This window comes from Exophiala xenobiotica (assembly GCF_000835505.1).
Source record: "Exophiala xenobiotica strain CBS 118157 unplaced genomic scaffold supercont1.1, whole genome shotgun sequence".
Classification (NCBI taxonomy): Eukaryota; Fungi; Ascomycota; class Eurotiomycetes; order Chaetothyriales; family Herpotrichiellaceae; genus Exophiala; species Exophiala xenobiotica.
The window spans coordinates 566048-591198 of NW_013562494.1; the positions used below are offsets into that span (position 1 = coordinate 566048).

The 25151-nt window shown below is 50.9% G+C and overlaps 11 protein-coding genes across 11 annotated transcripts; 5 read left to right on the top strand and 6 right to left on the bottom strand.

The window, feature by feature from the left end:
- Nucleotides 1-138: 138 nt before the first annotated feature.
- Nucleotides 139-5569, top strand: PV05_00228 (uncharacterized protein; the record flags this gene model as incomplete). The annotated part of the gene is made up of 3 exons (XM_013465101.1): nt 139-632; nt 1983-3055; nt 3117-5569. 3 exons carry the CDS (start codon nt 139-141, stop codon nt 5567-5569), a joined length of 4020 nt encoding a protein of 1339 aa, XP_013320555.1.
- Nucleotides 5570-7849: 2280 nt separating this feature from the next.
- On the bottom strand, nt 7850-8341 carry PV05_00229 (uncharacterized protein; the record flags this gene model as incomplete). Its single annotated transcript, XM_013465102.1, has 1 exon — nt 7850-8341. One exon carries the CDS (start codon nt 8339-8341, stop codon nt 7850-7852), a length of 492 nt encoding a protein of 163 aa, XP_013320556.1.
- A 949-nt stretch (nt 8342-9290) lies between these two features.
- On the bottom strand, nt 9291-10001 carry PV05_00230 (uncharacterized protein; the record flags this gene model as incomplete). The annotated part of the gene is made up of 1 exon (XM_013465103.1): nt 9291-10001. The coding sequence occupies one exon, from the start codon at nt 9999-10001 to the stop codon at nt 9291-9293; it is 711 nt and encodes a 236-aa protein (XP_013320557.1).
- A 345-nt stretch (nt 10002-10346) lies between these two features.
- On the top strand, nt 10347-11476 carry PV05_00231 (uncharacterized protein; the record flags this gene model as incomplete). Its single annotated transcript, XM_013465104.1, has 5 exons — nt 10347-10669; nt 10736-10755; nt 10814-10905; nt 10958-11071; nt 11126-11476. The coding sequence occupies 5 exons, from the start codon at nt 10347-10349 to the stop codon at nt 11474-11476; spliced, it is 900 nt and encodes a 299-aa protein (XP_013320558.1).
- A 420-nt stretch (nt 11477-11896) lies between these two features.
- Nucleotides 11897-12456, top strand: PV05_00232 (uncharacterized protein; the record flags this gene model as incomplete). Its single annotated transcript, XM_013465105.1, has 4 exons — nt 11897-12023; nt 12074-12143; nt 12238-12348; nt 12405-12456. 4 exons carry the CDS (start codon nt 11897-11899, stop codon nt 12454-12456), a joined length of 360 nt encoding a protein of 119 aa, XP_013320559.1.
- Nucleotides 12457-12941: 485 nt separating this feature from the next.
- Nucleotides 12942-14285, bottom strand: PV05_00233 (uncharacterized protein; the record flags this gene model as incomplete). The annotated part of the gene is made up of 5 exons (XM_013465106.1): nt 12942-13136; nt 13221-13470; nt 13524-13691; nt 13746-13897; nt 13956-14285. The coding sequence occupies 5 exons, from the start codon at nt 14283-14285 to the stop codon at nt 12942-12944; spliced, it is 1095 nt and encodes a 364-aa protein (XP_013320560.1).
- A 1933-nt stretch (nt 14286-16218) lies between these two features.
- Nucleotides 16219-17361, top strand: PV05_00234 (uncharacterized protein). The gene is made up of 2 exons (XM_013465107.1): nt 16219-16353; nt 16423-17361. Exons 1-2 carry the CDS (start codon nt 16319-16321, stop codon nt 17144-17146), a joined length of 759 nt encoding a protein of 252 aa, XP_013320561.1. The 5' UTR covers nt 16219-16318; the 3' UTR covers nt 17147-17361.
- PV05_00235 (V-type proton ATPase subunit D) lies at nt 17179-18406 on the bottom strand. Its single transcript, XM_013465108.1, has 5 exons — nt 18290-18406; nt 18130-18239; nt 18071-18081; nt 17597-18022; nt 17179-17546 (listed from the first exon to the last, which is right to left on the bottom strand). Exons 1-5 carry the CDS (start codon nt 18305-18307, stop codon nt 17329-17331), a joined length of 783 nt encoding a protein of 260 aa, XP_013320562.1. The 5' UTR covers nt 18308-18406; the 3' UTR covers nt 17179-17328.
- A 152-nt stretch (nt 18407-18558) lies between these two features.
- PV05_00236 (pre-mRNA-splicing factor syf1) lies at nt 18559-21331 on the top strand. The gene has a single exon (XM_013465109.1). The coding sequence runs from the start codon at nt 18564-18566 to the stop codon at nt 21126-21128; it is 2565 nt and encodes an 854-aa protein (XP_013320563.1). The 5' UTR covers nt 18559-18563; the 3' UTR covers nt 21129-21331.
- An 11-nt stretch (nt 21332-21342) lies between these two features.
- PV05_00237 (uncharacterized protein) lies at nt 21343-23227 on the bottom strand. The gene has a single exon (XM_013465110.1). The coding sequence runs from the start codon at nt 23171-23173 to the stop codon at nt 21758-21760; it is 1416 nt and encodes a 471-aa protein (XP_013320564.1). The 5' UTR covers nt 23174-23227; the 3' UTR covers nt 21343-21757.
- A 116-nt stretch (nt 23228-23343) lies between these two features.
- PV05_00238 (uncharacterized protein) lies at nt 23344-25015 on the bottom strand. Its single transcript, XM_013465111.1, has 4 exons — nt 24778-25015; nt 24540-24725; nt 24097-24471; nt 23344-24041 (listed from the first exon to the last, which is right to left on the bottom strand). Exons 1-4 carry the CDS (start codon nt 24887-24889, stop codon nt 23632-23634), a joined length of 1083 nt encoding a protein of 360 aa, XP_013320565.1. The 5' UTR covers nt 24890-25015; the 3' UTR covers nt 23344-23631.
- Between the last annotated feature and the right edge of the window lie 136 nt (nt 25016-25151).

A 25151-nucleotide genomic window follows, 5' to 3' on the forward strand; every position in this document is an offset into this window, starting at 1 on the left:
TCGATGAGGTACGAAGTATGAACTGCGGGAATGGATCAATGGAGCCTCCGGGTTTGGACTGCACCAGACTTGATTATTAGCCTCCCTTTGTCACTTCAATCCCCACATCAATTATTACCGACAGCGGTACTGCTGGCCATGGCCGATCGCTTCAAGAACCGAAGTCTCATGGCGGCTTTGTCGCAGCTCGTCAACGTCTTTGTCATCGCGCTACAGGTCGGCTTGGCAGCACAAAGCCTGCTGTTCTGCCGAGGGGGTCAGTCGGCAGCGTACTTCATCGGCGCCAGCAATGGCGTGACGCCTTTCTTCCTGTTCCTGTCCATGGTTTCCAGTCACTCGTTAGGCACGATCAAGAAAAACACCGTCAACGCCATTGTCTTCATCACCATGGCTGTCTCGTACCTAGCCGGCCCTCAGATCCTTGTCCACCCGCCGTACTATACCTCGGCCAAGGCTGCGACCCTTGCACTATGGGCGTTCGTTTTCGTCCTGATGCTTGGCATCTGGTACTTCAACAAGTGGGAGAACCAGAAGCGCGATCAAGCCGAAGCTGCCGGCCTTGTCCAAGAGGTCGAAAACATTGAATTCCTCGATCTTACCGATAAACAAAACAAGAAGTTCCGCTATGTGCTGTAGAGCACGGCGAGCATTTTTGCTGCAGAGTGTTTGGGCGTGGCCAGTGTTATGTTTCAGGGGCCGCCCCCCTGCTGACATTTAAAGTCCTTTGAAATACAGAGCAGATGTTGTTGAAATCATCTAGTAGGTAGAGCAGCTGTCGTTGAAGCTGTCTTTGAACCACGTTTTACCATCCCTTTGACCATAGATCTCGACTCGATTACGAACTGGTCTTCAGCGTCACAGTTGTAAGAGATGGCCTGGGGCATGTTGTTCAGAAATTCAGATGAGCATCATAACGAGTTGCAAATGCGTTCATCAATGGGCATTCCCCTTAATCGCTCTATTAGCCCTCTCTGATCAAAAGTGAGCCAACAAAGATGTCGTGAAGAGAGAGTTGAGGCTCTAGCTTCCGGGCCTGGGTTAGCTCCTGTGAATTAACGAAATAGCTTCGGAGGGTGATCGCTAACACGGGTCGCGCGAGTCGCGGTGAGTAAAGGCGGCGTCACCCTATTTCTCAACCCAGCAAGGCCAATCGCGCCAGTTGATGGGGACTATATATAGCGGCCACTCTTTTTTCTTAGATTAGCTAGGTAATCAATCTTTTCCGCCGCTACTCCGTACAACCGCAGCAGCTAAACCACACCTTACCTTGGAGGAAAAGGCAACTTCGAGCAGTCATCATGGGCAACTCTTCGTCAAAGCCAACGCAGTCCAAACAAAAGATCGACGAAGGCAAGTACCGTACCCGCCAACAGAACATGCTTAGTACTAATGCCGCGTGGGAAAAGCCATCGAATCCGTAGAGCGACAGATCAACTACCGTCCATCAGAAGAAGACACCCTGACCAGAGATCGAAGGTGCCTACAGGAAGCCAAGACTAATGGCTTCAAGGTCGTGCTGACTGACAAGTCGAAGACATGTAGCGGGAGTTCAGAATGTCCGAGACATACATACAAGAAGAAATAAATGGTATAGGAGCGACTTTGGGGCTCGAAGTTCAACTTCTCAAGAATTATTGAAACGTTTGAATAAGACCTTCGAAGCGAGGGCGAGTTAAATAAAGGGCGAATCGGAAAGTGAGCACAGGTACCTAGTAGAAGAGGGGAGTCGCGAGCACGTGGCAGGGTGGGTTTAAAGCGGCACGGTCCGAGTTATTGCCTTAAGCCGCTACTCCGCAAAGCCTCATTGAATTGCAGCACCGTAGCCTCAAATTAATCTCATCAAAACCTCAACAGGAAACCATTCTCCTTCTTCGTACATGCCTCCAGGTCCAATACAGTACGGAGTGACCGTAGAGATGTCGAAATTTCTCCGCCCTTTCAAACTCCCCGTTGCCTAGGAGGTCCACGTCCGAACGGCACAGACCTATTCATCGACGTGAGTTTGAGATCGCCTTGATCTGTGCCCTTCCAATAGAATCCAGCGCAGTCGCCGCTCTCTTCGATGGGCAGTGGGATGACTTCGGGACAATTGATGAGGATGACAATTCGTATACGACAGGCTGGATTGGAAAACACAATGTTGTCCTCGTACACTTGCCCGGCATGGGCAAAGTCGCCGCTGCTACGGCTGGTGTTCACCTCAGAGCCTCCTTCCCCGATGTGAGATTATGCCTGGTTGTTGGTGTTTGTGGAGGAGTACCGACCAGGACCAACATTGGTGACATTTCGTTGGGCGCTGTCCTTATCAGCACAGGGATCAATCAATTGGATTTGGCAAGACAATATCCCGGTGGCCTGGAGAAAAAGGAGAGTCTCGACGACAATCTGGGTCGACCAAAGTCCGAAATACGTGCTTTTTCTCATTGTTTAAGGACAAAACAAGGATACCGAAGGTTGGAGGGAGATACTTTAGACTTTCTACAAGGCCTTCATGCCACGAAGGAATATTCGGATTTGGAGCGCCCAAGCCCGGGTGAAGACAAGATCTATCCCCCAGAGTATCGCCATAAGCACCAGAATCCAGTGGTTTGCAACATCTGTGCCCAATGCAATGGCCCATCAGATCACATCTGTCGGGAGGCTCGAGACTCTAGCTGTACTGAACTTGGCTGCAATGGCATTGCCCGTCGAAGTTCCTCACAAGGGCGTGACTTCCGAGACCAAGATGGCGCCCCTTTTTTGATTCACTTCGGCTGGTTCGCATCCGGGGACGTGGTCATGAAATCCGATGCTCACAGAGATGGCGTCGCGAACGAACATGGTGTCATCGGGTTCGAGATGGAGGGAGCTGGAGTATGGGATCAGATTCCTACTATCATCATCAAGTCCGTCTGCGACTATGCAGATAGCCATGAGAGTAAAATGTGGCAAGGTTACGCTGCAACAGTGTCAGCCAGCTGCATGAAAGCCCTTCTCAAACACTGGTCCTTCACTTACAACAAAGCTGGGCCAATAGCTCTCGCCCGGGCAAAAGAAAGCCTTGAAGATCAAGAAAGTAAGTGGTCGGCATACTTCCAATGACCCACACATGGCAATCCTAATGATTTCTTCTATAGAATGCCTACAGTCTTTGGCATTTCCAGAAATATTCACCCGCAAAAATAGGATTCGAGAAGCGGCCCCGGGAACGTTCAATTGGCTTTTCCAGCATAGAAGCTATAAGTCATGGCTCGTCAAACGTAGAGGGCTTTTGTGGATTAGAGGCAAACCGGGCACAGGTAAATCAACACTCGTCAATTATGCCACTGGGGACCAAAACAAAGAGCAGAAAGATCCCGTATTGGCTTCTTTCTTCTGTGATGGAACAGGAGTGCCTCTCCAGAGGAGCCCACTTGGACTCGTCCGATCGCTTTTGCATCAGATTTTAAGCCGTGTTCCTCATCTCCTCAATGAATTCACCAACAACTTCAAGGAAAGATGGCGCACCATCGGCGAGCCAGGGGTGAAGTGGAATTGGGAAGTCAAAGAGCTTGAGACATTTCTGAAGAATACGGTTATGTCTTCAGCAAAAGCGCCGGCTATCCGGATATCTGTCGATGCGCTTGACGAATGCGGCGAGGACAACGCCATATACATTGCATCACGTTTCGAGGATCTCGCTTCGAGTTGCAATCCAAGCATGCACAATCCAAGCATGCTCTTCTCGTGTCGTCATTACCCTAATATTCGCATTTACCAGGGCAGCGACATTGTCATTACCCTTGAAGACGAAAATGATGGAGATATAAGAAAGTATGTGGAAAGCCGCATGAAGTCCGCGATTCCAAATGAGAACCATGCACAACTGGTTATATCCAATATCACAAGTGGAGCTCAAGGAATCTTTCAGTGGGTTGCTCTGGTTGTGGAAATTGTCCTCAAGCTTCGCCTCTACAAGAAGAACATGGACGTGATATTGAAGCGGATTCGAGAAACACCGACCGATCTCCACAATCTCTATCAAAACATCTTTCAAACTCTTCCGGATGAGGATCGAGCGAAAGCACTGAAACTCATGCAATGGGTATGTTTCGCTGCTCGACCACTCTCTCTGAGAGCACTACACGTTGCCTTGGTCCTTGATATGAACCCCGTCTTCACCTCCATCAAAGAGTGTCTGGACTCCTCAGGAAGATACGAACTAGAAGAAATGAAGGAAGAAGTCAAAAAGCTTTCAGGAGGATTAATCGAAGTGCAGGAAACCGGTAAAGTACCACGAGCGCGATTCATTCACCAATCTGTGTTTGATTACCTCCTCAACGCCGGACTGGAACAGCTTGGCGGCTCTTCAATGGTTGTCGGAAATGCCCATCTCCAACTATCACGATCTTGCCTTCAATACTTGACATTGAAAGATGTAGTAGCCTGTGGAAAGTCACCAGAGCCTAGAAGCTCGGTTGGCTTGAACAAGACCGCGACTTCCCAATTTTGCTGGTCCTTTCAAGGATACCCCGTGGCTATCATTGCCCTCGGGCCCCGTCGACGGACTCACTGCTGTCCAACCACTGACCCTGGCCCAGACCCACACTTCCCCTACTCGGATGAGCGACTTCAGTTTTTTCAATATGCCTATATGTACTGGATAGCTCATGCACAAAAAGTCGAACATAAGGGACTTCCTCAACCTGATCTTTTGGTGCTGCTTCAGTGGCCAAAAGTTGACCTTTTCCAATCTTGGGCCAAGATAGCTGAGTTGTGGCAGCGGAAAATCCGAGAACATAGTATCACAGATGACTTGAACTCGCTTGAACTTGCGTCATTGAGTGGTTTTACAAATGTGGATGAAGCGATCTTCAAATCATCCTCTGCTATTTCAAAGACACACAAATCTTGGCCCAAGACTGCACTCAGCTACGCCGTCCATGATGGCCTCTCAGCAATTGTCAGATTGCTGTTGAATACAGGCGAATTCGAAGCTCCAGATGAGGATTTGTTTTCAGCTCTCGAAGACGGGTATATGGATATTGGTTATATGCTTTCAGAGACCAACCAAATCGATCTCAGCTCCAAGAATGAGAATGGTTGGACGCCACTTACCGTGGCAGTGAAATGTGGCTATGAGAGAATGGTCCAGCAGCTGCTACTGCACGGTTCAGACGTCAATTCCGAGGACAATTTCGGCTTCACACCGTTATACAGGGCCGCTCATGCGGGCGATGGCAGAATGGTCCAGGTGCTCCTCTCCGCGGCGCGGATCGAGGCCGATCTAAAGGATGTGTATGAACGGACACCGCTATCTGTAGCTGCTGGAGAGGGGTACAGCGAGGTCGTTAAGCTATTACTGTCTGCTGGGAATGTCAAAGTGGACTCGGAGGACATCTATGGCCGGACACCACTATTCTGGGCTGCCATGCATGGACATGTCGTTATTGTAGAGCTGCTACTCTCCACTAGCCAAGCAAATTCAGAGGTAAAGGACAAATATGGTTGTACACCACTCGACTGGACTTACACGAACCACCACAAGTCCGTTGTCGAACTGTTGGTGAGCTGGAAAGAAATAAGGACGTCCTCTGGAGTGCGTGGTTAAAGATTTCACAGGCTCAAGTGACTTCAGCCAAAGCGGACAATATGCCTTCCACAGGTGGAGTGAAGGCGAAGGCAAGTAATGTATGATGCACGGAGTTCGTCACATACTGGCCTGCAATATATGCGTGCCAAAACACATTGCTCACTAGTCAACGGAGCTCATGAGTCACCCTCATGGGGACTATATCTCAAACGACCACCCAGTGCCAGCAGGACGGCATAGACATCCATAGCATCATCAATGCACTGCGGAAACATGTGGCTGTCCGTCGGTCGAGGGACTGCCCAAGCAAATTTTCGAGACAATGAACATGCATAGCGGTTTGGCCGATTACAGCTACGAGTAGGAGCGCATTGATTAGGTGAAGGTGGGGTGGTTACTAGAAACCCTGAATATACTCGAGCGTAGTGTTACGCCGAATAATGATCATCCGCAAAGACCCGAAGTGGACCAAAGGAGAGCAATACCTCTTATCAATAATCAACACATGCTACATTGAATCAAACTATCTGCATTTCTGTTTTGTCTCTTGTCGACGCCTACCTGCTGGCTAGTCCACATTCGATTTTGAAGCGCAAAGATCCCTCGTAGGTAGTAATTATAGCACCCTGCGCTCTGGGATTCCATGATTGACCAATTCGTCGCTTCATATCAGGACTTCACTCCGAGACCTCACATTTCACAAGAATGGCAGAGACAGCGCCAAAAAGACAAGCATGCCACGGATCCTGCCACTGCGGATTGACGCAGTACATCGTCTTCCTCACCCTTCCACATCCATTCTCGTCGTCTCATCCACCACAACCAATCCAACAAGAAGTCTGCCGCTGCAATTGCAGCACGTGTTACAAAATGAACTTCTTCCACGTTCATCCTGCCAATCCTCGAGACGATTTCATGCTCCTTTCACCACTTGATCCAGATCATGAACTGAGTATCTACCAATGCTACGACAAGAAACGGAAATTCTACTTCTGTCCAAAATGTGGAGTCCGATGCTTTACGTTTAGTGGCGCGGGCGAGACCGATGTTGTAGATTTAACAGAGGTACTAGGTGACAACAAAGAAGGGAAGAGAGAAGTTTGGCGCGCGAAGTGGGATGGAGAGAATGATACGAGACCGTATGTTTCGGTTAATGGGACTACGATTGATTATAGAGAAGATTTCGATCTACGTGTTCTCACTGAGGAGAAGAGAGTGCAGTATTTCGATGATCGGAGTGAGCCTGAGGAGAGGAAGAAGGAGGCAAGATGGGACAGACCACATTATGGTGGAAGTTATTGACCGGTTGAGAAGGCTACCAGGGGGGTTATTGATGCCAACGCGCAGAAGCCCAGCACCTAGACTGTCCATTTGACATCACGAAAAAGAGAATAATCACATCCATCCAAACCAAATAGGCCTGAAATATCGCGCCTGTTTGCATGCATACTATCTTAGCTATGTAAGCATGACTTGTGAGAAGGGAACAGGATGGCTTTCTGTACGCTCCAGTTAGCCGCTTCGCTGTCAAGCACATCCGCACACCATGGGCGTGACCCTAGCAGGCACAAGGCATCTGAGTCCAGGCAGCAAAGGGAGTGAAGGTCACCAAGTGCGGCCCACATCTCATCTAACGATAGAGCATCAGTACATGACATTTTCTCGGCGAGTCGTCGTCGTTCCGGGAACGGTAGACACTCTGAGCGAGTTCCGTCTTCGACTCTTTTTGGCATACCATACCACTCCCCACAATCTCCAGTGGCGACAGGATTCATCATATGCGAAGGATTCCTGCAAGGTAACAATGTTTGCGACTAATAGAAGTGTAACTCATCGATGAAGCATTGTGGTCTGTGCACTCATGCATCTAACGCATTCTCTGTCCATACTGCGAATGACACTGTGCTCACCCTGGTATTGGTGAGCGGAGATACCTCATACAGCCAGGGAATGCCATCCTCGCGTTCACAAAGTTCGCAGGACTTTTTTATACGGACCAAGTTCCAGTGATCTTTGTGAGGGCGTCGTAAGCAGCCGCTGGGATGCTCTTCCGAAGCCACCAGCGAAGCCTAACCAATAACGTATATACAAATGTGCCAACGTATATGTGCAGATTAGAAGATGAGACCACTCGTTAGGGCCCGGCTCCTTACAAAAAAACAACGACTGGGACTGCGACTAATGTTGACTGCCAGGACTCGGTGGGGTAGGAGTCGAGCCCTACAAACACTGCCTACAAGGTCTTCATTAAACCGGTCATGCACAATTTATCGGCTCGATTCGATGATCTGCGCTCTGCTAGTTTTTCAAATGGGACACCAAATACTCCGCTGAGATGCCTTTTTCATCAACATTCCAACGACCTTGGCCAACAATGAAGGCGGTCTCCATCCATTTCAATCTCGAATCCGTTGTCTCCATATCCACCTTGGTAAACCAACTAGTATCTCCAAAAGACATGGATTTTGCATCGGGATCTCCTGCCAGTAACTTCTTCATCGGCTCATCAAGAGTCACATTTCCCTTATATTGGAGGTATATCTCTCCCTGTTCTGTTTTGGCCCGAACTCGAGCGTCGATGTAAATGCAGTTGGCCTGGTAGTCTATGAGAGGCCAATCCCCACCCGGTGGGAGAACTTGGGCTTCTATGTCGGACTCGTTGAATTTGATGAAACCGTCGGTGACGTTTGCGATGAATCGAGTAGCACCGGACGACTTTGGGCCAACATCTGCAAGTTCGGAGTGGAGGTATGCCCGCATCGTACATACGGGCACTAGAGATGGAGCCATGATGGGATTATACTAGTATCGGTGGATCTCGCAATGGAGATGATTTGAAATTTCCGAAAGTGTTGATCTTAAGTGAAGTTCGAAATTTGGTCCTTAGGTATGCCAGCTGGAAGATTTCCCGCCAACCTCTGGTTTAAGTATATGTCCCTAGCTAGACCGCAGGGTGTTGATACAGTAAGTACTATATTAGTAAGTGTGGTAAGCAATAGTTATTGTGCACTTGTGCACCGGACGAGGCGACCAGTAAGCATGCTACACCCATCCAGTCCCCTTTGGCTTACCCTCTGGCTCATCGTCTGGCCCATCTACTAACGGACCAATTTTGGTCCATCCGAGAAGCTTGCCTGGACGCTGAAGCCAGAATTCGTGGCAAATGAAGTAGTCTGCTCGAGCCACAGCTTGTCTTGTTTCGGGGCTGGCAAAACTAAGATCGGACAGGATCAATCCCACTGGATAGCTCGAGACCTTCAAGGGCTGATGTCACTCGCAACGGCGTTGCAATCAACTTCATCATACAGCAATCTTCATGATGTGACACAATACTCTCGAACACCGAAAACCATATTCACGGTGACTGTAGAGGAAGTCAACTAACAACAATATCGATACCGGTTTGCACACTCACAGGAAGCGGTCAAACGTATAATAAAATGGAGATACCACTGACCAGGGCCTTGTAGCAGCTCAGACGAGCGCACTGACGCCCGAGAATCATGAGGCGTCCTACCGCGCCGGCTAATTCAACAGCGAGGATTCTACGCAGCCTTACGGGATTCCAGGCCGCCCATAAAGCTGTACTCACTAAGCGAAGGTCACCAAGTGCTGCCTATATCTCATCTGACGATAGAGTCTCAGTACATAACACTCAATCACCCTACCAAGGCCGCGTAGCCACGTGGTCCTTGTCCCACGCTGTGAATGTTCCCGTCGAGGTGTCTTTTTCCATGATCTATCTCACTGTGTTGATGATTCCTTCCTCAACAGCTCCAAGGCCTTCACGAAACCCATTCATTGCCGTACTTATGGCACCAGGACACGTCGCGTTCACCTTGACCCCACAACTCCGGAGTTTCACGCTCTCTATAGCCATGACCATGTTGAGGGCAGCTTTAGAGCACTTATAAGCCGGGGCATAGAAGCCGAAGTAACGATCATTCTCATCGAGTGTGAGGGCGAGGGAACCTAGGCCAGAAGTGATAAAGAAGACCCGTGGATCTCCAGAATTCAACAGAACTGGTAGTAGCGACTCGGTCAATTGTAAAGGTGAGATGACATTGGTTTCAAACGTCTGGCGCAATATGTCGCGGAAATTGACTTCGCCGCTATCATTGAGGAACACGTTTTCTCCCGGCTTGGATGGGCGATCGAGGAATATTCCAGCGTTATAGACCAGCACGTCGAGGCGTCCAAATCTGTTCGATATATCACTCACGGCTGCTCTGATGGAGTTGTCATTGTTGATGTCAAGCCCCAGAGGGGTGATTGCCGATGTTTCGACAGGCTGAATAGACCTGGCAGCTTCTTCACCGCTTGCCAGAGAAAGCGCACTGAGGAGTACATGTGTGTGTTCAAACGATGCCAGCTTCGTGGCGAGAGCCAGGCCAAGACCCTGACTGGCCCCAGTGATGAGAATAATCCTCTGACGTCTGGGAGATGACATTTATTTAGAAACTCAAGTCCGAGTCTCTGAGATAGGAACCCGACGACTTCGACGAGGTGAGTCTTGTTACTAAAAGGAACCAATGATAATGGTTGTAGTACAAAGATCTGGCCAACTTGCCGGGCCGCGAACGGCAGTACGAGCTTGAAAGCTCTCTTTTTGGGCCGCGAACGGCAGTGCGAGTTCGAAAGCCCTCTTGCCGGGCCTTGAGCGGCACGACTTTACTCCGCATTCTAACCCCGGACAGTGTTTGGGTTGTCCATTTAAGATTGAGACTGTCCGGGGTAGCCAATTGCTGCATAGGAGGAAGCACTCGACACCCTTGAGAAAACCATCGAACGCATCATGGCTCAAGGCTCCCACGAAAAGCCATCTCACGACGCTGCCCATGAGGCAGAAGTTGGCAGAGAGGTTGACGCTCTCCCAGAGACCAAATGGAAGCATCCTCTCGATGCGGATGAAGCCATGGTTGCCGTTTCCGCTCTTGGAAATGTCGAGATCGATGATGCAACGAACAAAAGACTCCTCCAGAGGATCGACATGCGACTAATGCCGTTACTCTGTCTCGTCTACGCGCTGAACTTCCTTGACAAGTCCACCTTGTCTTTCGCAAGCGTCATGGGAATGAAAGAAGACATCAGATTGAAAGGCGGCAACTATGAGTGGCTGTAAGTGAAGGCAAAAGTCTACCTTTAGAAGTAGAGGTGCGAGACTGACTGAGATGATACCTATAGGAGCTCCATGTTCTACTTCGGTACAGTATCTCTATAACAATTTTCAGATCCTTACAGCTACGCTGACTTTGAGAACAGGCTACCTTGCCTGGGAATACCCCACGAATCGCTTGCTACAGAGGCTGCCTCTCGCCAAGTATTCCGCTTTCTGTATCGTAGTGTGGGGCGTGGTAAGTGCCACTGATGACTTCTCGTCGGGGTGTAGTCTGACCTTTGGATCAGGTACTTTGTTGTTTCGCAGTCGTTTCCAACTTCAAGCGAGCCCTGGCCCTGAGATTCTTTCTGGGTGTATTCGAGGCTGGAGTGACCCCTGGATTCGCGTTATTCACATCCCAGGTACTCATGACCGCGACAAGATTTACTCGCCACCACCTGACTAATCGGCTACAGTGGTATACCAGAAAGGAGCAGGGCTTCAGAACAGGCATATGGTTCAGCTTCAATGGTATCGGAATCATCGTTGGTAGCCTTCTGGCGTACGGCATCGCCGAAGGCACAAAAGCACATGGAACTACAATAGCTCCGTGGAAGATACTCTTCGTGAGCACCGGACTATTCACTATCGTGATAGGTGTCGTCTTTTGGTTCGTGATGCCCGATTCTCAGCTCAACGCCCGCTGGTTTGGTGACGACGACAAACGGCTCGCGGTCGCGCGAGTTCGAATCAACGAGCAAGGTATTGGCAACAAACACTTCAAGTTCTACCAGTTCAAGGAGGCAATGCTCGATCCCATGACTTGAACTTTCGCTTTCTTTGCACTGGCTGCTGGTATACCTATCGGCGGCGTGACCAATTTTTTCAGCGAGCTGGTGAGTTCTCTCTGTGCACTTGTTCAAGAATTTGCACCAGCATATCCATGTGATCTGCTCGGGCCAACAGGACAGACACTTTAGGAAGAAACATTTGGGCCAAATACAAATGCTGACTTGATTATCAGATTGTGGGTTTTGGCTTCACTGCCGAACAGTCTCTCCTACTGAGCATCCCAGCTGGTGCTGTGGCCGTTATAGCCTTGGTTGGTTGTGGCTACCTTGGCGACCGATATAGTAATCGACTCCTGTTCAATTCTTTTGGCTCTCGTTGTGGCAATCGTTGGCATCGTACTCATCCTCGCCTTGCCCCTCTCGAACAAGGGTGGGAGACTTGCAGGTTACTACTTGATGTATGCTTGCTCGCCGCCCTTCACGGCGCTACTATCACTCATCTCAACCAATGTTGCTGGCCAGACCAAGAAGACGACAGTTGCAGCGATATATCTTATTGCATACTGTGCAGGGCTCATAATTGGTATGTGATCCAGTCCAGTGGAAGCAATCTCTTACTGACCCTTTCAACAGGGCCACAAACCTTTCGACTCCAGGATGCCCCACACTATGTTCCTGCCGAAATAACCATAATATGTTGCTGGTAAGGCTGTGTTTGCTCTGCTACCATTGACGATATTCATTGTCTCACTCCTGTCTCTTGTGAAATGATGCTCAACGTTCCCTTTCGGCAATAGGTCGGCTTGCTTCCTCGACATGGCTTTGATATACTGGTACTACAGCCGGCAAAATCGGAACAAGGCGGCTCTTCGTGGACAACCGGGTTACGCCAGGCTCGAGAACCAAGAGTAAGTCTGCCCTCGTGAGTTTTATCCGAAGCAAGACGCTGATCCCAAGATGTCAGGTTTTTGGATCTCACGGACAAAGAAAACCCCGAGTTGGTCTACACCTTGTAATTAGGGTCAGGCAAAATAGAGAAAACTGGACGCAGCGGGCCTTTGATACTAGTACAAACCCCTTATGAACGATCACGTTGACGAAGGCGGAGCACTCGGTAGAAAACAAGCTTGACCAGATCACCCAATCGTCCCTGCCCCTTGCGCAGAGGAGGGAACAGCGAAGCCAAAGATTCCCAGGGATGGGTCCAAGTCCCATTCAGCTTCAGACTCTGATTTTTTCGCATGATCAACAAGCTCGACTACTATGTGTCGGCATACTCTGCTCTTACAATTGGAAAACAGTTTTCCCTTTTTGCTGTCAAAAGCTTTAATGTTCTCTCATGGCTATATCAAGGTCATGTTGAGTGGTCGCTGCTGCTGGCGTGGCCAAAAGCAACACGGTTTCGCTCTACAACTAGAACAAAATAATCTCTCCCGGTTCTGCTCAGGGCGTCTTCCGTGTCACAGCAACATTCCATTAATTGTCTTTCAAGCACGTTGTATCAGCTTTTGACACTGTGTGGAATCAAACGCATAACCACGCCTTTCTGTTTGGCAACGAAATAGCTTTCGACCACCCAATCCTTCTCTGGTGACGCCCACTCCAGTTTGAATTTACGCAGGACCTGGGGTACTAACTTTGTGACCTCGAGGATCGAGATGTTTTTGCCAATGCAAGAGCGGGCCCCTCCGCCGAACTGTTGACCGAGCGATATAATTAGCATAACATGTCAAAAAATCACAAGAACACTCGTATTAGAGTATTAGAGTATCAGACTCACCCTGAGGAAGGTCCGCTCCATTAGCCTGAGCTGATCTGCATCAGGTTCCAGCCACCTTTCAGGTCGAAACTTGTTGGCGTCTGCCCCATAGACTCGCTTGTCCCGTTGTACGACCCAAGCGCTTACTCCGACCGTTGTGCCTCCTGGAACAAAGGTGCCACAGAGGTTGGCGCCTTCCGGCGGCACCACACGCTCCAGAGGCAGAGGTGTTCCGGGGTGGATTCTCAAGGTCTCTTTGATCACTGCCTGGCTTTTCGAATATCAGCTTAAGTACGAGGTCCGCGAGTAGTGGTAGAAACTCACAGATATTTAAGATTCAGCCCTTCCTGATAGGTGACGGGGGACGACAGCGCCCCGGCATTTTCAGCCGCCCGGATCTCGTCCGTGAGTTTTGAATAGCAGCCCGGCGTACGCACGAGGTGATAAAAGAGAGAACGCAGTGTGACAGCAGTAGTGTCACTACCTGCAGCTCTACGCCTGACGTCAGCTCACTCATGTACTCGGCCGCCGAGAACATTTCCTTACATGTTTGCGAAGAGGAAGCCCATCAAGTCTCTATCTGTAAGGCGCTCTGGATGCTTTGCCTGCGCTTGCCGGAAACCCGCCAGAAGATTGGCACATCGACCTTTCTCCTCCTCGCTCCGTGAGTCGTACTCGTGTATTGCTCTCGCTGCCACCTGCATATAAGAGATTAATCGAACTAGTCTCTCTTAGTTGTTAGGGCTGGAGACCTACCACGCCAATGTACGGCCAGTGGTTCGCTTTCGCGAAGAATGGAATTCGAGACAGCAGCTTCACGCCAGTCGGGGATCCCAGCAGCCAGCGGTGAAGCTTTGGCATCTGGCCCACAACAGAGACATATCGGAATGAAGTGTCGGTGTTTCTAATCATGTTGTTCATATCGCCCTCAACCTGCATGCAACCGAAGGGCTTGAGAAACGTGATGGTACCAATAACGTCAAAGGCATACCACTGAACCCAATCACCCAGATTGACCGGCTCGCCGGCCTTAGACTCCATCTTGTTGACGAAGACATGCGTGTTTTCGTCAACAAGCTTTTCCATCCTTTGAAGAGATGAAAGCGAATACACCGAGGACACCGATGTTTTCATTGCCTTGTGTTACTGCGGATCTTTGGTTGTGAACATATTATCCATTAATTTCCCTTCAAAATTTCTTCGAAAGCAATCATAGAAATCGGCCTAGTTCCGTTAATCCCAAAGCACCAGAAAGCCGAAAAAACGAAAGACAAACCTTGAGAAATTTACTGGTGGTGCCGTAGATGATGGGAACAGCGGTCGGATCCCCAATTGATAGCTTATTGGGAGCCGTGCGGACAATAGGACCATATTTGGTATGAGGGTCATTGAAGAGAGTATGACAACGGCCACGCGAAACTTCCCGAGCGATGTAAATATTGGAGAAACGAGCTAGCAATGGCCCTGGGAAAGATCTCAAGCCTGAGAACAACTCAAATAATACATAATAGATGATGATAGCGGACAGAAGGCCCCCAAGTACCAGGCTGGGAGGCAGGGCCACTTGCCAGGACCTATCTCTGGCCAATTCAAGCGCGGTCATTGCGGTCGTGAGAGGTCAAGTCAGGGAAGTGGTGGTGGCAGCAGGTTGGGTATTGCAACATATAACCATGAACGGCTGACTGTCTGTAATATTTTGCTTGCATCGAATCCTGCATCGCAATGACAACCCCAGGAGGAAGAGCCAAGTCCCCAAACTATAGTCCAACGTGCGGCGTTTGCCGCAGCAGAGCCGGTCCGGCAGTTCTTGGTCGAAGTGGCACCGTCAGAGCGAAAACAATAGACAAGGTACTCTGAAATGCAGCCAGTCTGAGCCGGGATCATTATCGCACTCGTCGCCCACGTCTGAACGACAATGGGAGCATCAGGAAGAAGCCAATCGGTTATCGAACCGCGAGCGGCAGCTCTATATATCCCGGGCATCAACATCCAGTCCACAGGATCTATCGAGGCCAAAGATGGCAGATGAAAGCCCCCAAGATTGCAAGCCTTGAAAGCGGGCCCTCGACGTTCGGATTCTGAAGAGATGGGTGGGCCCGAATCCCGAAGAGCGGGAAGATTTTTGATATACACCCATATATGCACTTCCGTTCATTGTATTTCGGCCCTGAGGGTGGGGTTGTCCCCCATGGGGCATGTGACACCATCACCTGCTACTTGGCGCTCTGGAAAATCACATATCGAGACATCTGACAAGTGTTTCCGAGACTTCAGCGTGCCGCGGACGGCTTCATTCCTGTTTGAAAAGCCACTCCGGCCCGTGAACGCTTCCCTGTCGGCCCCGGAGTGGGCAAGCTTCAGTCTCGCTGCCTTGAACCTTACCGTTCGGCATCGACGATCCCAAGGTACCTTGGTAGGTTCTCCTACACTTACGGCCTCACCTTCAATGTCGAAGTCAGTAAGTACAGAGACAGATTAGCAAGAGACAAGGCTTGCCTCACAACTAGAACCATTGAGCACCGGGCGTGGAAGTCTGGGCTGTTCTGAAGGGCCAAAGTCAAAGCCTTCGGCCTGGGAGCCCCTCCCCAGACGATTCCCCCCTCCCGGTGTCTTTGATTGCCCTTGCTCCAGCTATATCTTCCTCGAGGTACAATGTCCACTGACACGGCAGTCCGTATTCATTCGTTTTAACTCAAGACATATTTGCGCCCGGTATCGTGACCGGTACGCCAATAAATAAGAGCTCACGCCACCTGTAGAGACCAGAGACCTTCTTAATGGAATGTGTGTTGAAGTATGGATTCAGGGCTCCGGAGCACTTGAAGGTTGCACAAATGTAGAAGCGTGAGTCGAAGGGTAAGAGGAAGAGAAAACGGAGAGTTGAGAGCAGGTGGCTTTAAAAGCGGCGCCGTCTGGGTGAGCGCGACATTTACCGCCGCCACCTTGCAGCCGCCAAGGAATCCGGGGCAGCGCCCGATTTTCGCTATGAAGAACATTGCAATTGTAGACCGTCCACGTACCATACTTTCCGACAAACATAAACCTCGGAAGGACGAATCTGAATGGCCTGTGATACCCGGTAGCACTCCTTGTCCAACCTCCTGAACTCCAAGGCAGCCATGGCTACCGCGATGCAGAATGCGCCCAGCTCAACGTACGCTACCCGTCAAGCATCCTCAGGTCCACCCCCACTATAAGACATCATTAATGACACAGGCTACAGCGTCTACGTGAAGAACCTCGAAGAGCGAATCAAGGTCGACCAGCTCAAAGAAGCCCTGACGGAAATCTTCTCCGAATATGGCAACATCATCGACCTCGTGGCCAAAAAGAACCTGAAAGCCAAAGGACAAGCGTTCGTCGTGTTCGAAAACCCTGACGATGCGGCCAAAGCGATAGAAGAAATCAACGGATTTGAACTTTTCGACAAGCCCATGCAACTCGACTTCGCACGCACACGCTCCGACGCCACGGTGCTAAAGCAGGAAGGCGAGCCAGGCCTAGAAAAATGGAAAAGAGCACGTCTAGCTGAGAAGGAGAGAAAACAAGCACTCGAAGCTACACAGCAAAAACTCAAGAGGCCGGCGCCTATGACTGGTGCGGCTGAAGCGACAGGCTTGTCCGCCCGGCCAGCGAAGGCGGTGAAGGGCGCAGGACTCAAATCGTCAGGGGCGAATGCAGCGGCCATCGTTCCGGACGAGTACCTGCCTCCGAACAAGATATTGTTCATCAGGGATCTGCCGGATAGTTACGACGCGGATGGGCTATCGCGGATATTCAGTCGGTTTGAAGGGTTTAAGGAGGTCAGAATGGTGCCTGGCAGAAAAGGCATTGCGTTTGTCGAATACGAGGCCGAGGCGGGTGCGATCAGTGCGAAGGAGGCGACAGCGGGAATGCAGCTTGGTGATGAAGGCAAAGGAATCAGGGTCACGTATCAACGAGCATGAGCGAAGAATCAAAGGAGAAACGGTATGGTCGTGGTATTTTCATTTCGACGGGCACGCTAAAACGGGGAAACGGACTTCAGGCTTGATACCCATGCATTGATAGCGGCTTGGTAGGAGTACATCGCAATGGCGTTGCTGGAAAACGGTCTGTATAATATGAGCACGGAACGTCGTGCTGGAGCTTAAAAGATGACATCGTCGTCCTCGTGTTCGCCCAGCACATCTTGCGCCGCCCCTTCGTTGTCCTGTTCCTCGTCGGCGTCGCCTCTGGCCGCCTCTCTTTCTCTTTGCTTTCTGATCTCTGCATCTGCAGCAGCCTGGTCTCTTTGTTTCTTGCCCGACACTTTCTTCAGTCGGTAAAACTCCTCCCTGTCAAGTTCATCGAGCTCGGAGTTGATGTCTAGAAGACGGTCAGCCCGTGAATACGACCAGACGTCCAGGACGACTCACATTTGATGGTGTTTTCTGTTCTTGGGATGATGACATGCTCGATAGCATTGACTCTCCGGTTCACGACTTTGATGACCTCATCTAGGATCATGAAAGCGGTCTGCAAGCTGGCAAGCTCGACCAATGTCTCGACAGCTCTGGTATATGTTTCTCGACATCTTTGTACTTGTTGCCCTCCTTTTCCTAGACCAGTCAAACCAAAGTCGTTGATCTCATCTTTCGTGTATCCTTCAAATTGTGGGAGGAAGACACCCGAGACATTCTCTTGTTTCGTCTTAATTCTGAATCGTGCAGTCTTGACGGATTCTTGGATCTGGTAGCCAATGTCACCTCCGACAGCATATGTTACTTCAGCCAGAGAGAAGGCGGCAATCTGCATGACTCGACCCATTTTCCGCTTCGCTTCGTCAATTCGTTTCAAGATTTCTGTGCATGGTCAGCATGCAGATCGTCATAAGAGCAAGGTATGCGAACCTCGAAATCGCCTGTCTCCCCGTTAGCGTTTGAGCAGAGCAGGAGCCTAGAGAACATACTTCGTGAGGGCTTCACTCTTTCGTTTCAACAAGCTGTGGCCAGTTTGGGCACCCTTCAATTTGCTGTTCATTTGGCCCAGGGCCTGCCGAGTTGGAAAGACGGCCTCTCGCTGTCGCAGATGTTAGTGCTTGCCATTGTGCTGTTATGAGGTTGGCGTACGCCTGCTGATTGCGACATTTCCACGTTGATCACCTACGGGCCCGCTTGAATACTGAAATGGAGCGAATATGTGAAGCTCACTTCAAGCTCGCTTATCGAGGCACATGCAAGGCTGAACTTGACGACATTCCCGTTGCCAGTCTGATTCACGACGCAGCCGCTAAAACCTTGATCCGATTCGTTCGCTAGACCTTCCTTTTCGAACTGGGGCTTCCTTTCCGCGCGCCGCATTTTTCGAAACGCCAGCAACGGTTTGAAGGTAGGGACAACTGCGATGCCTAGGATTGTACGCAACTCGCAGTCTGGGCCAGACATCGCCATGGCGACCTCAAAGGTCGGCAAACCCGACCTCTACCTGATATCGAGCGAAGATGCCGCCTACGAGCAAGATATTCTCCGCAACCCGGGCAGCGTACGACCCTGGCTGATTTACGTCGACTTCAAAATGCGCAACGGCACAATCCACGAGCAAGCATTTGTACAAGAGAGAGCATGCATGCAACTGCCAAGGTCATACAAGCTATGGAAAATGTACCTGGACTTCCGAGTAAAGCACTTGAAGAAAAGAAATCCAGTCAAGTACAAGACCGAATTCAACAAGGTCAACGCTCTGTTTGAAAGAGCACTGATCTTACTGAACAAAATGCCCGTTATTTGGGAGATGTATCTTACATTCCTGCTACGACAACCATACGTCACAAAAACCCGACGGACGTTCGACCGAGCTCTTCGTGCTTTGCCAGTCACGCAGCACAACAGGATATGGAAACTGTATAAATCATTTGCAAACTCCGCAGGAGGCGAGACGGCAGTCAGGATATGGGCTCGCTACGTCCAGATCCATCCGGAAGACATGGAGGACTACATCGAGTTACTGATCGAGACCGGACACTACCTTGAGGCTGTCAAACGATACATTCAGATTCTAGACAACCCGAAGTTCCGCTCAAAACATATCAAGAGCGATTTCCAGCTCTGGAGCGAAATGGTCGAGCTTATGGTCAACAAAGCCCGAGACCTTGGAGACAGCTCGGTCTCTGGCTTCGACCCCGACACGATTATCCGTAGTGGCATTGAACGATTTGCCGACCAACGGGGCAAACTCTGGGCAGGATTGGCGACCTACTGGATCACTCGCGGCGACTTCGAAACAGCTCGCGACGTCTTCGAAGAGGGTATCACCACCGTCATGACCGTGCGCGACTTTACCATGATCTTCGACGCATACGTGGAATTCGAAGAGTCCATCCTGCAAAGTCTCATGGACGCCGCGTCAGCCCGTGCTGAGAAAGGCATAGCCGATGCGGACAAAGATTTCGATCTGGACTTGCGCATGATGCGTTTCGAACACCTGATGGACAGGCGGCCGTTCCTGGTCAACGACGTGCTACTGCGCCAAAACCCAAACAACGTAATCGAATGGGAGAAGCGCGTCGCTCTGTGGAACGACAACGAGGCCGAAATTGTGCAGACGTACACCGACGCCATCGCTGCAATCCACCCGAAGAAAGCCATCGGCAAATTCCACGAGCTCTGGCTCAATTACGCCAAATTTTACGAAGAACGTAACGACATTGATACCGCGCGCATGATCCTGGACAAAGCCGTCAAAGTCCCATATAAATCCGTTGCCGAGCTGTCTGATACATGGGTTGGCTGGGCCGAGATGGAGCTGCGGAACGAGAACTTCGACGGTGCGCTCAAGGTGATGGCCACGGCCACGAAAGCACCCAAGCGCAGCACAGTCGATTACTTCGACGAAACCCTCAGCCCACAGCAGCGCGTGCACAAGTCCTGGAAAGTATGGAGTTTCTATGTTGACCTCGTCGAGAGTGTTGGATCTATGGACGAGACGCGCGCCGTGTACGATCGAATCTTTGAGCTGCGCATAGCCACGCCGCAGACCGTGGTCAACTATGCGAACCTGCTTGAGGAGAATGGATACTTTGAGGAATCCTTCAAAGTGTACGAGCGCGGACTGGATGTGTTTACTTATCCCGTCGCATTCGAGCTATGGAACATGTACCTCACCAAAGCGGTTCAGCGGAAGATCTCAATCGAAAGACTACGGGATTTATTCGAGCAGGCCGTCGAGAATTGTCCGCCTCAGTTTGCAAAGGCGATATACCTTATGTACGGTAATCTCGAGGAGGAGCGGGGATTGGCCCGCAGTGCGATGCGAGTGTACGAGCGAGCCACGCGCGCCGTGGCGGACGAGGACAGATTGACCATGTTCGACTTCTACATTACGAAGTCTGCGACCAATTTCGGATTGACTTCGACGCGGCCGATTTATGAGCGTGCGATTGCCTCGTTGCCGGACAAGGAGGCCAAGGTCATGTGTCTCAAGTTCGCGGAGATGGAGCGGCGGCTGGGCGAGATCGATCGCGCACGTGCGATTTACGGGCATGCGAGCCAGTTCGCCGATCCCAGGGTGGACAAGGGCTTCTGGGACACGTGGGAGAAATTCGAGGTCGCGCATGGGAATGAGGACACATTCAAGGAGATGCTTAGGATCAAGAGGAGCGTCGCGGCGCAGTTTAATACCGATGTGCAGTTCATTGCGAGCCAGGCCGTCAAGCGAGGGCAGGCTACTGCTGCTGCCGTGTCGGAGGCCGATGGCGAGGGCGAGGGCGAGGGCAACGGAAAGGATCAGGATGCCATGGCCGCACTGGAACGGCAGGCTCGTGCGCCGGTGGGTTTCGTCGCGGCGAGTACGGGCCCGGAAGGAGGGAATAGAGCCTCCAAAGAGGCTGCCGAAGGACTTGCAAATGGGGAGGCGAAGCAGGTCGCCGCAAACCCGGACGCGATTGATGTTGATATTGATGATGACGAATGAAAATGGACATGGCACCATAACATAGCATCGGTGTCGGTGTCGCTGCCGAGTGATTTTGTGTCAGATCATGAGAGATACAGGAGGAGAACCGTTAGCCGGCGAGCCGGTCGATTTTGGTTGCTTGCGGCCCTGGTCCTGCTTTTCTTTTTGATGGGATGGCCGGCTTCAGCACGTTGTGTATATGGAAATGGATATGAACGAAGTACGGAGTATTTCATACTCAATTTCATTCCATTTTTTGGAGCCACGCATCTTCAGAGTGGCTTTTTGTCTACCTGGGTACCTACCTGAGGTACCCTAATCTATGCCAGGCTGGATTCGGTACCGATACTGTTCGTCGGTTCGACTCATGCCCAAATTTTCTCTCGCTGGTTCAAGTCCTGTTCCGGAATCGACTTCGATCCCGTACAGCCGCATTGTCGGTTTCCAACCCCATCTCGCTGTGTAAGTTACCTACCTAGGTACAATGAGCAGACAATAGATCCGCCCGCACTACTTCAGGTAAAGGTACTGGAGTGTAAAGTACTCCGTACCGTACACCGTCATTCCATCCCATCCCCATCACACGCCTCTTAAAATCTCCAATGCATCATGCCTACCTTACCGAGGTACCTGAGGTACTGTCTGTCTCATTTCGGATAGTCCTTCAAATGGACACTCTTCAACTTGACAAACTGATCGAAGCCAAACCGGCTCAACGTCACGCCCTTCCCGCTATCCTTCCACCCCGTCCACGCGAGATCTGGGCTCGGGAAATCCGCACGATTCACAAACACCGTCCCTGCCTCGACTTGCCTCGTCAATTCCTCTCCCCGTTTCACGTCCTTTGTCCAGATGCTCGCCGTCAACCCGAATTGGCTATCATTCATCAGCCTAACGGCCTCCTCGTCTCCACTGACTTTCTGCACCGGGATGACCGGCCCAAACGTCTCATCCTTCATCACGGACATTGCGTGACTCACGCCCGTCAGTAGCACTGGCGCCACGAAGTTGCCCTCTGTCGGCGGACTAGCAAACGTCTTGTTCTGTGGTGTCTCGTCCTTGGCACCCGCAGCCAACGCGTCAGACACTTGTTTGAGAATCGCCTCCTTTGCGCGCACGCTGACCACTGGTCCCACGTGTGTCGACTTGTCCATCGGGTCGCCTAGCCTGTAATTTGACAAGACCTTTTTCACCTCGGCGACAAAGTCCTCGTAAATGTTCTCGTGCACGTACACGCGCTCGATCGCGCAGCACGACTGTCCCGAGTTGAAAATGGCGCCGTCGACAATCTCTTCCGCCACCCACGCCGGGTCGACGTCCGGACGAACATACGCGGGGTCCTTCCCACCAAGTTCCAGCCCGACAGAGCACGACACCCGACTCGCGGCGATCTGTTGTATGGCAATACCCGCGGCCACGCTGCCCGTGAAACAGATGTGGTTCACATCCGGGCTGAGGATCAGCGGTCGCAAATCCGTCGGACTCCCGCAGTGTAGGTACTGGATGACATGTCCCGGAAGGCCTGCTGTCGTGAAGATATCAAGGATATGCTCGACGATCGTGGGCGTTTGAGGGCTGGGTTTGAGGATGACTGCGTTGCCCGCGAGGAGAGCGGGTATCAGACTGTTCACTAGAATCAGGTAGGGGTAGTTCCATGCGAAGATGACCAATACGACGCCGACGGGCTCTTTGTGGATGTATCGATTAAATCCCTTTTCAGGGTCGCCGGGTGTATCGCGCCCCAGGACCTCGGGAGCGATGCGGTTCATGTATTCAGCACGCTTGAGTGCGGTGGTTATTTCTTTGACGGTGTAGGATATGGGCCGGCCCATTTGTTCGGTGAGTTCGGCGGCGAGGGCATCTTGTCTTTCAGAGAGGATTCCAAGGGCTTTTGTTACGACTTTTTGTCTGCTTTCGAGGGTCGGGTGGGATTGGTTGTAGGATTTGTATGCTTTCTGGGCGGTCGTGCCGAGGCGCAAGATCTCTTCGGGTGGGAGGCCATGGCGAGTCAGAATTGGTTTGTTGGTCGTAGGAGAGATGGTGGTAATTATTTCGGCGACCATTGTAACCAAAAGCTTTTCGGTTTCGTTGGGAGAACTGGAAGCAAGGGAGTAGAGTAGCAATTGAAGGAGGGAATGGTTCAAGAAATTGAGATTGTGAAGGTGACATGTCCCGCAGTCGGAGAATGACGCAAGTCAAGTCGGGGTCGGCCATGAGCGACGCAAGGCTGAACACCACAGTAACTACCAGGTAGGTACCTAGCGAGGGTGCGAGGCTAGGTAGCCTCGTCCAGGCCCCTTTTCACCTTGGAGCAATCATTTACGGACTATGCACACAGGGGACAGTTTCTTGCATCCATGTAGCAGTCCCAGCTCTTCAATCGTCCAGACGCCTGTCGACCGCCCGAAGAATCAACGGGCAAGGCTAGCGAGGCTCATCAGACATTTCTTGATTTCGTATTGAACAACATTGACTACCTAAAGGCTAGCCTCGTGCAAAATGCCGGTCTTCATTTTCATCATCAAGCGATTTTGGCCAAACCCGATAGCTCCTCCAGTCCTTTGGCTTCCCTAAAGGTATTGCTGTGTCGTCCGAATATCCAGTCTTCGCCCCTGATCGGCGGATATTTGCATTTCCCAGAGGCATCCTCGCATCCAGGTAAACAATCAATGATATGGTCGGGGTTGCCAGAATAAAAGAACGGTATGCTGTATCGTTCCTTTCCACTTTTATTGATCACTCGATGCAGGTTCGAAGCATAAACGTCGTTTGACCAGCGCATCATCATGTTCCCCAAGTTGACCACAAATGCACCTGGGGTTGGCTTCACGTCGATCCAAGTCTTCGATGGAGCGTCGAATACTTGTAGCCCACCAACGTCATCCTGAAGGAGTATAGTCACGCCGCCAAAGTCGGTATGCGCCCCGATACCTAGGCAGGTCAGCTCTGTCATTCATTCGGACTTTTTGGTGGTAATGGGACATACCCCTTTCATCCTCACTCGCATCAGCCGGTTGAGGCGGATAGTGCAGAGGTCGTAACACAGCAGCTGGTTCGTGGCAGTAAGACTGAAAGTAATCCTTGTCCAAGTCTAGAGTCATGGCAATGACACTGAGAATGTTTTCGGCCAAGGATGTCATCGCTCGGTGATAGTTATTGACAGTGGCTTTGAAGCGTTCCTGATCAGAAACTTCATCTGGGTAGACGTTCTGCCCACAATGAATCCTTCCTTGTTGGACGTAAGGATGATCTGGGGGTAGGTCTCTGCCAAAGAAGAAGCCCTCCTTCAGATCGCCAGCAGTTTTACCCTCGAAATTCTGTGATCGTAGACGTTCGTATCCTAACTTGTTCGGGTTGTTTGCTACAAGGTGGGCCGTTAGGATTTGTCACTGCAATGAAGAAGATTTCCCAAGGAGGATATTTGCTTACCTTTATCGTATTTCTCCTTTTGCTCCAGCGGTAGCGAGAAGAAGTCTGCAGATTGCTCGAACATGGCCTTTTGGAGGTCTTCCGGGACACCATGTCCAATGATCTGAAAGAATCCTTTCTCCAGGCAGGCATCTCGCACTTGGTCCACAAGAATCGCCCTAGCATCGGCGTCGTCCTCGTAGAATGCTGCACAAATTGATTTAGTAAACGTCTGTATACTGATCGTGGAAGTGCCTACGTGAGAAGTCGATGACTGGTGGAGCTCCTGGTACCTCTTCAGGAATCATGCTGAGGAGTCGTTCTCGCCATTGAACGGCTTTGGTGACCGTTAGAGTCGTAGATTCAGTCATTGTGTGATTGCTTCAGCGTCTGTCCGGAAACATCTGGATGTCGTGCAGGGCCTTGTTGGGTCGCTGCATTGTTCCTCACATTGCATAGGCCTGGTATATGTAGATGTTTCGGCATGATGGCACTTTTGGCCAACGTAGCTTCGATCCAAAGCCTCCGCTACTTTGCACCACGGAATGGACTATCGATAGAACGTCGATTTGGGCAGTCCAGGCAGTCCCAAAGAAGTATTGCTGGCCCATGCGCCCACCATGCTCCAGATCC

Excerpts from the sequence above, each read along its gene's own strand:
- PV05_00234 (XM_013465107.1), top strand. The coding sequence starts at position 16,319 with ATGGCTACCGCGATGCAGAATGCGCCCAGCTCAAC. Across the intron at positions 16,354-16,422 it reads CAGAATGCGCCCAGCTCAAC|CGTCTACGTGAAGAACCTCG; the intron begins GTACGCTACCCG and ends CACAGGCTACAG.
- PV05_00235 (XM_013465108.1), bottom strand. Across the intron at positions 17,547-17,596 it reads AACAGAAAACACCATCAAAT|ACATCAACTCCGAGCTCGAT; the intron begins GTGAGTCGTCCT and ends ACCGTCTTCTAG.
- PV05_00236 (XM_013465109.1), top strand. The coding sequence starts at position 18,564 with ATGCCTAGGATTGTACGCAACTCGCAGTCTGGGCCAGACATCGCCATG.
- PV05_00237 (XM_013465110.1), bottom strand. The coding sequence starts at position 23,173 with ATGGTCGCCGAAATAATTACCACCATCTCTCCTACGACCAACAAACCA.
- PV05_00238 (XM_013465111.1), bottom strand. The coding sequence starts at position 24,889 with ATGACTGAATCTACGACTCTAACGGTCACCAAAGCCGTTCAATGGCGA. Across the intron at positions 24,472-24,539 it reads AAAGGAGAAATACGATAAAG|CAAACAACCCGAACAAGTTA; the intron begins GTAAGCAAATAT and ends CCCACCTTGTAG. Across the intron at positions 24,042-24,096 it reads TGCGAGTGAGGATGAAAGGG|GTATCGGGGCGCATACCGAC; the intron begins GTATGTCCCATT and ends TGACCTGCCTAG.